Source organism: Ochotona princeps, chromosome 4 (assembly GCF_030435755.1).
Source record: "Ochotona princeps isolate mOchPri1 chromosome 4, mOchPri1.hap1, whole genome shotgun sequence".
In the NCBI taxonomy this organism is placed as follows: domain Eukaryota; kingdom Metazoa; phylum Chordata; class Mammalia; order Lagomorpha; family Ochotonidae; genus Ochotona; species Ochotona princeps.
In genome coordinates, this window is record NC_080835.1 from 15,689,462 (window position 1) to 15,699,910 (window position 10,449).

Sequence of the window (10,449 nt, forward strand, 5' to 3'; positions counted from 1 at the left end):
TCCTCCTCTCTCTATATATCTGACTTTCCATAAAAATAAATTTTTTTTTAAAGTGGAGGAACGACACAATTTGTGAACTTAATGAGGATCTAGTACGAGGTGAAGGTGTTTGTAAATCAATTCACCCGATCAATACTTAACAGAGCACCTTCTGTGGATCAGGTATACGACCAGGAAGGGTGGCAATGAGCCAGAGAACATGTCTCTAAGCCCTCACAGAGCTTGGGGTCCAGCAGGGAAGACCCTCCCTTGCTCTCCAGGAAAGCAATCCCCAGCAGTGTAAAACACTGTTAGGTCATGAAATGCTTTAAAGAAAAAACAAAGCGAACCATACGACAACCAGACTTGGGGGGCGTGGAACAGAGAGGGCAAACAGTAAGGAATGAAGTGTCTGAACTGCCTGGAAAGCGGCAAGCAGGGCCAAGAGGGTGGGGGGCTGCTCCAGGAGCTGGGGAGCTGGCCCTGGTCAGCTGAGCTAGGAGGGCGGTGAGGCCACCATGGCAACTGGGCCGGAGCCGCAGCCAGGTCCGGCAGGTGCTGGGGAGGAAGTGTGTGGTCCTCTGTGTTGTCTAATCACCCTGCTCTATAATTAGTTCTGTGGTGCCGATGTGTGTTACTCCAACAAAGCTGTGAATTTCTCGAGGACACCAATAGTGTCAGTTTGGTGCAATTGACATTTATGCCCTGGATCCTGCAGACACAAACGGGACGCCCGCAACACCTCGTGGTGTCACCTTGGGGTTGTCCTCTCTGGGTTGGGACTGAGCAGGTTTTGTTTTGTTTTGTTGACCACTGGTTTAATAGAATCCAGGCCATGTAATGAATCTCAAATACTTGGTTGCATCAGAACCACCATTGGTGTTTCTTGGACGCTTAGATGCCCGGTTACTAGCAACTGTGTAGGGTGGCTTGCTGAAACCTTTGTGTGATCAGGGGAGTCAGGCTCTTGCTAACTTCCTCCTTTGATAACGGGAAACTGAGGCACAAAGCACTGAGCTCAGCTCAAATACAGACCAACCCGAGAGCCATGCCCTTCAAAAGGGCATGAGGCTTTCCCTCCAAGAGAGACCCTAGCCACCCCTCACCTCAATAGCCCTCGCTCCAAGCCATCATTTCTGAGTTCCCTCCAGGTGGGCCTAGCCTGTTGCAGCCTATCCGAGACCCTGGCCCCTGCCCCTCCCCTGCCTCTCCCCCATCCCCACCCCCACCCCCAGGCCGCCATCTGATCTGGAAGGAGACTGTGGTGGGGCCCTGCCTTCCTCTCCCAGGCCTTCTGTAAGCAGCTCCAGTTAAACAGAGGAAATGGGGCTGGGCTTGTTTTCCAGCAGAGGCTTCTGGCAGGGCTAGAAGCAGGAAATGGGACTCCTGGAGGGGAAGCCGGGCGGGCTGGAGGCTCGGTACGGTGCAGCAACCTTGGCCGGGTCTTTCTTTCCTGGAGCTGCTACTGCCAGCTCTCTGTGTTCCAGGCCGAGTGGGGAGGAGGAGGCCTGGAGGGACAGGTGCACAGGGGCTTGGGAGGGCGGAGGGGAGAGGATGCCCTTGGCAGTTCCTAGGACAGCATGTGCCAGCCAGCACCAGGGGGGAGCTGGGGACCCCACCGAATCCACCCAGGTCCATACACACGGGAAGAAGAATCTGGGTAAGGAGATTATTCTGGGCTTTGTTGGAGCCCCAGCGGGTGAGGTGTTCTACTTTCTGTGGCCTGGATGAGCATGTGGGAGCTGGGGGAAAGGAACTGTCCCAGGGCACCACGCAGCCCACAACCTGGACATCCTCTGCCCTCAAAACCTGCCCAGCTAGCCTCCTTGGCCTGACCTTCAAGTCGCCCCACGTGCTGGCTTCACTTGACTCTTTTTTTTTTGTCCAGCCTTTCCCGGCGCATGCCCTGCTGGTGCCTGCCCTTCCTGCCCTCCACGGACTCGTTTGCGTTCGTCCCCACCTACAGCTCCATCCCGTCCTGGCTGGCCCTGGCTCGCGCCTTCAGAGGCACACAGAACCCACTGATGGCTATGGGACTCTCGGTCAGTCCTCTCTGAATCAGACCAGATGAGCTCAGCTCTCTTGTAGACCTGACAGTTGCCACTAAATTTCCCATTTGGAATGTTTACTCTCTCAATCATTCACAGGACATGTTTCGTAAAGATCCACCTCAAATCTCGCTCCTGAGTTGGCATTCCCAACTCCATGACTTACGCCCAACACTGTTTTGCTCCCGGAAGTATTCCTACCTTGCTTGCTCTGTCATGCACATTAGTCTTGTCTCCTTACAAGATGCTGGGGCCCTCAACGCGATGGCTCAGTGGCTAAACCCTCACTTTGCACGTGCTAGGATTCCATATGGGTGTAGGTTTGTATCCTGGCTGTTTCACTTCCCATCCAGCTCCCTGCTTGTGACCTCGGAAAGCAGTGGAAAATTGCGCAAAGCCTTGGGACCCTGCGCCCATGTGGGAGACCCAGAGGAAGCTCCTGGCTCCTTGCTTCAGATCGGTTCAGCTCTGGCTGTTACAGAGTGAATCATTGGAAGGAAGAGCTTTCTCTCTGTCTCTCCTTCTCTCTATAAATCTGACTTTCCAATAAAAATTAAAATATCTTTAAAACTAAACAAGCAAGAACTGGCGCAGTAGCCTAGCAGTTAAAATTCTTGCCTTGAATATGCTGCCAGCATCCCAATTGGGCACCGTTTCTAAACCCAGCAGCCCTGCTCCCTGCTTGTGGCCTAGGAAAGCAGTGGAGGATGGCCCAAAGCCTTGGGACCCTGCACCTGCGTGGGAGACCCAGAAGAGCTCCTGGCTGCTGGCCTTGAATTGGCTCAGCTCTGACCATTGCAGCCACTTGGGGAGTGAATCATTGGACGGAAGATCTTCCTCTCTGTCTCTCCTCCTCTTTGTATATTTGACTTTCCAATTCAAAAAAAAATCTTTTAAACAAACAAATAAAAAACCAAGATTCTGAGTTACTTCTTGCTCACTGCTAGGCACACAGGCATGTGCTGAGTGGTTTCCAGGGGGAAGTAGCCATGGGTTGGATTTCCTCATAGGTATCCCACCAGCTGAGCAGAGGAAGAAACTGGCTGCCAGCTGTGTGTCCATCCTCTGCAGCTAAGTCTGTGCTCCAGGCACCTGCTAAGCCCTCGTCAGCAACCCAAGAGACAGGTGCAGCGGAGCTGAGCTGCAGGTGTAGTTGTCTCCTGCCAGGTGGAAATGTGGCTAGCTAGGTTCCCACTGGGAGAGGGACTGGAGAGTGTCTCCCCCTGATGCAGGAGAGCTGTGGGTCCAGCCCCCACAGCATCACCTGCCTGGGAAGCTGTCTTCCGGCACCCATAGACGTCCTGGATGGGTTTGCTCTAGGCAGCTTCGTTGGTAGACCAGCCTGGATGCCAGCCTGCCAAATCCTAAGGGTCATCCATGTAGACAGTCTGTCTAGGCCTGTGAACCTTCCAGGGGACATGGGGACTTTGTGCAGAGCTCAGGGGAGAGCTCTTTAGAGATGAGAACCTTCCAGCCAAATGGGCTTCCAAGTCACCCAAGAGCCCGCATCCCTGCTCCACTGCTGCTCCCTGTCTGTGTGACCTTCCTGAGCTGTTTTGTTTTCTGTGGCTGTCTCCGCAGCCTCTTTCCCCGGTACCACTAGGCCCAGCACAGTGCAAGGCCAGCGTCCATAGGCATTGCCTGCCTCCCCTGAGGAGAAGCAGCCCCATGCTGCACTGCCTCTTGTTCTTGAGCTTCTAGAAAGTTCGGCTCTAAAGATGCACCTGTCGAAGCACCAAACAGATTCCAACCCACACTTCTGGCACCTGGCCCATGGTGCCCATCCATCAGTGGGCACCTAGAGAAGTTCTTTCAAGGCCTTGGCCGACCCTGACCCTCCCTGTTCCCAATGGGCTTGTGCCTTTGAGGCCAGGTCAGGGGCAGGGGAGGTGTGTGTGAGCTGCTGCTTTTGGGATGAGGGGAGCGGCATAGACCCTCTTCTGGGCCCCCGAATCCTGCGTGTGGAGCCTGACCCCTGCCATGGGCACTGCCCTTCCTGGCTTTTGACTCACTTGCTCAGCCAGAACCTCTGTCCCGGAGGGGAGGAAGGAGTTCCAGGCTAGCCCTGGGCCCCGCCCTTCCTAGAAGGAAGGAAAATGGATGGACCCCCGGCTTCCTGCTCCTGCTGGCGGCAGCAGTGGGGACCGGCAGAGGGAGGGGGGCCTCCGCCTGCTCTGCCAGCTCAGCTCTCCCGTCCCCCGGTTTTTGCATTTTTAATTCGGGACAGAATGTGATCTCTTGCAGCTCCTTGCTTTATCCTGTTGCTATTTAAATTACAAATCGGCCCCATCTCCCTGTCACTCCCGAGGTTATTTTTAGCTTCGGGTAAATAGCAGCAGGGAGAGCCAGATCAGGTGCCCCTCCTTTCCTCCCCTCCCTCGAGGAGCTGTGTCCCCACAGCCTCGTGCCTGCAGCAGGGGGCACCCTCCCCTGCCAGCTGGCACCCCCTCCAGTCTCCCAACTCGCCGCCTCTGTGGGTGTGGAGTGGCCCGAGATGGGACCTGCACGCATGCTCAGTATTCATTCACTTTGGGTCTTGGCTAAGCTTTGCCTGCCCCCCCAGGTCCCATTGCTCAGGGCCAGCCTCCTCCAAGAAGGCTTCCTGGGTCTCTCTGACCCATGAAGAGGTCCAGCTACCCAGGGCAAAAGACTCAGTGTGTTTCGCTGTCCCGCTTGGCGTCAGGACCATCTCTTGTCTGAATTCACCTTATAGGAATTTTGTCTATAATTTTGTCTCTATGAGATGGGGTCCGAACGGTCCAGTGAGGAAAGGGCAGGGCTAGACTCGAACTTGAGGCCTCTGGGGGGAAAGCAAGCGCCATACTGCCATGTGCCTTGCGTGTTGGTTCTGCCTCATCGACAGCAGCAGGGGCTGGCAATCCCCAGGCCCAGCCTGGGCCACATCTGTCCTGCTCGCTTTCTGTGACCTTGTGAAACAGCCAGAGAAAAGCAAAAGGGAACCCTTTGTGACAATGATGATGACAGGAACAGTAAAGTTCACATCTATAAATACTGTTTTACTGGGACCCAGGCTCACTCATTCGTGTACACATTGGCCACGGCTGCTTTGGCTCCACCACAGCCCAGGAGCCTGGAAAGAGAATGAGTGTCCTGGCAAGCTTAAAGTACTTACTATTTGTTTGGCCCTAGAGGGGATCCTCACAGGTGGGCATCGTGTCCCCAGGGTAGAACTCAGGCAGGCTTGCTGGTTCCCCTGCAATGCCCTTTTGGGATTTAGCACCTGCTGGCTGTCCCAGGAGACTCATCTCATATTTTACTACCCTTTCTCTCACCTATCCCTTCTTCTCCTTCTTCAGTTTATATCCAAGTGAAGTCAGTGGTCTTCAAAGCCCCTGGAGGAGGTGGGCAGAGCTGAGACCTCGGGGCCCATGCCCAGACTGCTTGGATCAAGGAGATGGCTAGAGAATCCACTCTGAGGAGCTGGCATTGTGGTAGATGGTCACCCCACCACTTGCAGCACTATAATATCCTATACGGGCACAGGTTCAAGATCCAGCTGCTCTGCTTCCTATCCAGCTCCCTGCAAATGCACCTGGGGAAGTTCCTGGCTCCTGGCTTCCACCTGTCCCGGCTCTAGCTGCTGTGGCCACTTGGGAAGTAAACCAGCAGTTGGAAGATCTTTCTATCTCTCCCTCCCTCTCCTGTCTCTGTAACCCTAGCTTTCAAATAAACAAAACAAATCTTAAAAGAAAGAAAGAGAAAGAATCCACTTTGTAAAGGATCACTAAGTGGTGGGGTTTGGCTCTGGCTAGAGACTAAGAGAGGGTCCTTACGTGCCCCACAGGTGCAGATCCAAGATGGCAGAGCCCTACTACTGCTCCAAGCAGGTCCCATCTAAAGCAGTGAGAACCTCTCAGGCAATTCCTTCTCCTGCCGCCTGAAAAAGCCCCCCTTTTGTGAACACACATAGTGAAGAAATGCAGCTTTGATTTCAACGTGTTTCACCACCAAATGCCACTTACTGTTTAATTCCATTTCCCACACCCTGCCTGGGCTGCAGGTGTCTGAGCTGGTACTGCCACTGACCTGCCACCTGTCCATCCACCCAGTGGCACTGGGAGGCGAAGGGAACTCCCACACCCCTAAAAGCATCTACTGCCCTGCTGAGAGCCCACCCCCACGCACACGCATTCCCACCCCCGTCAGAAGCTTCCAGGCTTCCGTCATCCCGTTTCCACTTCCGCCCTCACCCAGCAAATTTTTGTCCCCCCTGCCACCCGGTATTTCTATCTAAAAAGCCTTTTCTCTCAGCAAAGGCCTTTCAACTGCTTTTCTTAGCAACTCCTCGCAGCAGGGTGGGAGGTTGAGCCGCGAGCCAGAGCTGCATAGAATGATGGCAGGCGGAGGATGTGGAGGGGCCACCGTGGGCCTGAGCTGCTTGCTGCTGCCAGCATCCCAGCCAGGGGCGGCCTGGAGGAGGAGCAGTCATCTGGGGCCCCTGGGAGCCACAGCTATGCAGCAGGGCTCAGCCCAGCTTGCTCCACTGGACTCCCCCAGGCATGCAGGTTGTGAAGGGCCTGCAGGAATTGCTGTTTCCCAGGGCCGCCTTTGCCCCCTCACCTGGTCTTGCCATGCCGCATCCAGCTCTGGGGCTGAGAGTGGGCTCCGGCCTGCTTTCAAGGAGGAGGGGAAGGAGGTGCCCTGTCCAAGCTGTCCAGCAGTGACATCTGGTGCTTGCTTCCTTCACACAGGTAACCCAGAGGGCTCCCCTACCCTTTATGGTTATAGAGAAGCCAAGGCCTGGGCACCTCGAGTCCTTGGTGATCAGATGTCCCAAGTTCAGACTGCGGAGGGGACACTCTTGTTAGGGTAGGGGGTGTCCCAGCCCTGTGACTGCACTCGTGTGCACATGCTCACACAGGGGTATCCCAGCCCGTCCATCATCCCCTGCACCCAACTCCTCTAGGCTTCTCCCTCACTTCCAGCCTGCTTTCCAACTTCAGCTGCTATCTGTCCCTGCCCCACCCAGCCTAGGAAAAGTTTGGGATCACCCTCCCTTTTGTGACAGATGAAGAGCTGAAGCCCAGAGAAAAAGAGAGAGAGAGAGAGAGAGGCAGCCCAGCTCCAGGCTGCTCCTGGCCGATCCCCAGTTAGCACCTAGGCTAACCTTTCTCCCAAGATTCTCTATGTTCTTGGCCCTGTTCCCTGTCAGTCCCTAGCACCCCTCCTCCAGGAGGCCTTCCAGGACGCCTCTCCGCAGCCCAAGGCATGGCCAGGAAGCTCTCCCCTCTGCACAGTGGACACATATTCAGTTCCTTCTCTGAGAGTTCCTGGACAAATGGGCGTGGCCTTGGAATTTCAGTTTGCACAAACCTCGTGAAGCTCCCCTGGATGCTCCCAGAGACAAAGGGAGAGGGCCATGAACTCCCACCAATCCCCTTCTACTCTGGAGCAACTCACTCCTTCCTTCCCACCTGCCCAGGCCTCATAACCCAGGGAGAATCTGGGACCCTGGGAGCCTTCAGTAGAGCCAGAGAGCTGGGTGGCCTCAGGCCCGCCCCAGACCCCTTGGCTGTAAACAGGAAACTCTCCTTTCCAACCCAGCAGGCAGGGAGTGACCCAAGTCCCTGGGCAAGATCCTCCAGGAAACCTGCTGGACCCTCCAAAGGGGGTTACGCTGGGCCAGCGATTTGGGGAACCGGTAGCAAGTTCAAGTTAAGGACGTGACCTGGGACAGGAAGGGGGGGGTCAGCTCGGCATGGGGCGGGTCAGCATCTCCTTGGCTTCCGCAGGTCAGTGTCTAGTGCGTGGACCCGCCCACAGGACGGCTTGAGAGGCCACCCTGTCACCATGCTCCCAGAAAGGGGCCTCCACTGGGCTCTCTGTATACCGAGCATGCTCAGGAACTCCGCGAAGACCGAACAGGTCCAGAGAAAAGGGGCCCCAGGAGCGTTCTCTCTCCCGAGCCTCCACGTTTGGGTCATCCCTGGGGAACTGCAGGTCGCTAAGAGTGAGACTAGGCAAGCCGCGGGAGCCGGGCTGAAGGCGAGGAGGGGTGGGTCCGAACGCTGCGCTGCCCACTACCCTCTCCGGCTTACCTGTAGGACACCTGCTTCCGGAGGTGCATCTGCCGGAACCGCTCCTCGAGCGGGGGCTCAGCTACCAGGCCCCGGGAGCCCTCGGGCCAGGGCGGCGAGACCTCGGCCTCTTCCCCTCGCCGACAGCGCCGCCGTACCACCACCTCCTCGGCTGCCCGGCCGCTGGCAGCCGCGTCTCCGCGCGGCCCAGCGCCTCCCGACCCCTCGGCCATCCCGCGGCCTCTCGGAGAGGGAGGTTCCCCGCTGAAGTTCAGACTTTCTCCGGCAGCAGGGCCTGGAGCGCGGGGTGGGGAGGGAGGCAAGAAAGGAAGGAGGGACTGCGCTGGTCCCGTGCGCCCCGCACGACTCCGGCGCCCGGACGACCGGAGCGACGAGATGCTGGGCGCTGTGCCCGGGAAAGGCCGGGGCGTTGCTCCGCGCCCCTGGGCAGGGGGTCGCGCTGGAGTGCGCCCCCCGGACGGCTGTAGCCGGAGTCCAAGCGGAGCCTTAGTGGCGAAGGCAAGCGCGCTCCTGCCGCCGCCACGCACCGGTGTCACCTAGAAACACCCGCCACCCGCGAGGCCGGGGCTGGGCACCGCCCGGCCAGGGGGCATGTCAGGGAGCGTGCCCGACTCCGCCAGCCGCGGGCACGCACCTTGCTCCAAGAGCCAGGCTCGGGATGTGGGCACCCTCGCTACCCCTCCTCACCCTCGGCCCCGCCTTCCTCTACGCCCGGAGCCCTTTGCACCGCACTCGGTTGCGTGGCAGCTGCCAATCATTGTCCCTCCTGTCACTCAGCCGCTGTCCCGCGTTTTCCGGCTACGGCATTCGCTGCCACTGCAGCCGACAGGTGGAGGGGGAGGGCAAGGGCGGTGACACGTGCCGGCTTTAACCCCGTCGGCGCCGCGGGCGTGGGAAGGGGGCAGTGGGAGGGGGCAGCGGAAAGGGGACAGCCGCAGGGATACCTGGGGATCAGGTTGCAGGTGACTGTCACCAGGCCTAGGGCTGACAGAGCAGGGATGCTGCGACGAGTTTAGGAGGACAGCTGCCTGGTCCTGGAGACCCTCGGTCTCCTCAGAGCAAAGGCCTCCAGGAACTAGGAGATGGGAGATTAGGAGGAAGGCCTGGAAGTCTCCCTGGGGACCCTGTTGGATTTCCAAATCCGGCGTTTGCTTTGCGGATCTCACTGATGTTTGTCCCCACAACATTTCTGAAGACTCTGGGGAGCCTTCAGCTGTCTCAAGGGCACCTCAGCACAGCATCTCTGTCTACCTGCAGGTATTTAAAGACTCCCTCGTTCCTACACCATAGCCTGGCACCCAAACCCTGCTGGATCTATTATCCAGTGCCCTCCATTTCCTTCTGCTCTCCTGCACTCCTCTTTTTGGGAACTGGCATTGAGCCCACCCAGTGTCATTCTGAGAACTTCCTTCAATCAGTAGACTTCACCTTCTGAGGCCCTGCTGAAAGGCCTCCCCTTCCAGAAAGCCTCCCTTGGACAGCTCCAGCTGAAGGATGCCTGCCTTCTTCCCAACCCCCTCTGCTTTGGAAGTCCAGGGCCTTATCTGTCCCCATGACCTTGAGCATGAGGAAGTGGAAGGCCCAGCCTCACAGAGTTGCAGGGACTAGAGCACCCAGCATTTTGCAAGCCACTCATGGTCTCCCTGTTCCCATGGCCTGGAGCCTTGCCCTTCCCTATCCCAGCTACAGAAAGCTTGCCCATCCTTCAGAGCCTGTCAGGTGCCGCTCCGTCCAGGAGCCCTCCATGATACTCTTCCTTCAGCCTCAGGACGCTCTCCTGGGCACTCACTTCGGCACCCATGGCGGTAGGTGATGCAGCATTTCATCCTCACCACAACCCTGGGCAGTAACTCCCACCACTTCCTCCACGTTGTCAGAGGTCGGTGAGGTGTCATCCACGTGACTTCTTGCCTTGAGATGGCTCCGGCAGGAAAGTAAAGTTCAGGCCAAGATTGAAATCCGGGTCTTGCAGTGGGTGCCACACAGGTGTTGGCCACCCCCACCCCAGCCAGTCATCCTGGAGGTCTCTGCTTTCCTCTGATCTGGAAACCTCCCCTTCTCAATGGCTTGAGTTCTGGCTGCTCCAGTCCTGTCTCTCGGCTCTCTCTCTTTCTCTCTGTGCATTCAACAGTCCCCATTCCAACACAAGGCAAGGCCTATCATGCCTTCTGGGCCACATGGGAGTCCTCCCCAGAGTTGAAAGGCACCCCATGGCTTTAGACTCTGGAAGAGAGATGGGTGCTTGGAAGCCCCTCCACCCTCAAATGCCCTTGGGATTGCCCTTTCAGGATGTTTGCTTCTGATTCCCAGTGGCCTATAGCTCTGGTTAAGTTTGGACATTCCCTCCATGGCAACCTAGCAAC

General features: G+C 57.2%; 1 protein-coding gene across 2 annotated transcripts in view; it reads right to left on the reverse strand.

Moving 5' to 3' along the window:
- DGKZ (diacylglycerol kinase zeta) overlaps positions 1–8,354 on the reverse strand; it is a 37,303-nt gene extending 28,949 nt beyond the window's left edge. For both annotated transcript variants that reach the window (XM_004585366.2, XM_058663103.1), the window contains exon 1: positions 8,087–8,354. In XM_004585366.2, coding sequence (XP_004585423.2) covers positions 8,087–8,298 — 212 coding nt within the window. In that variant the 5' untranslated portion in view covers positions 8,299–8,354. The remainder of the gene's footprint in view (positions 1–8,086) is intronic.
- Between the last annotated feature and the right edge of the window lie 2,095 nt (positions 8,355–10,449).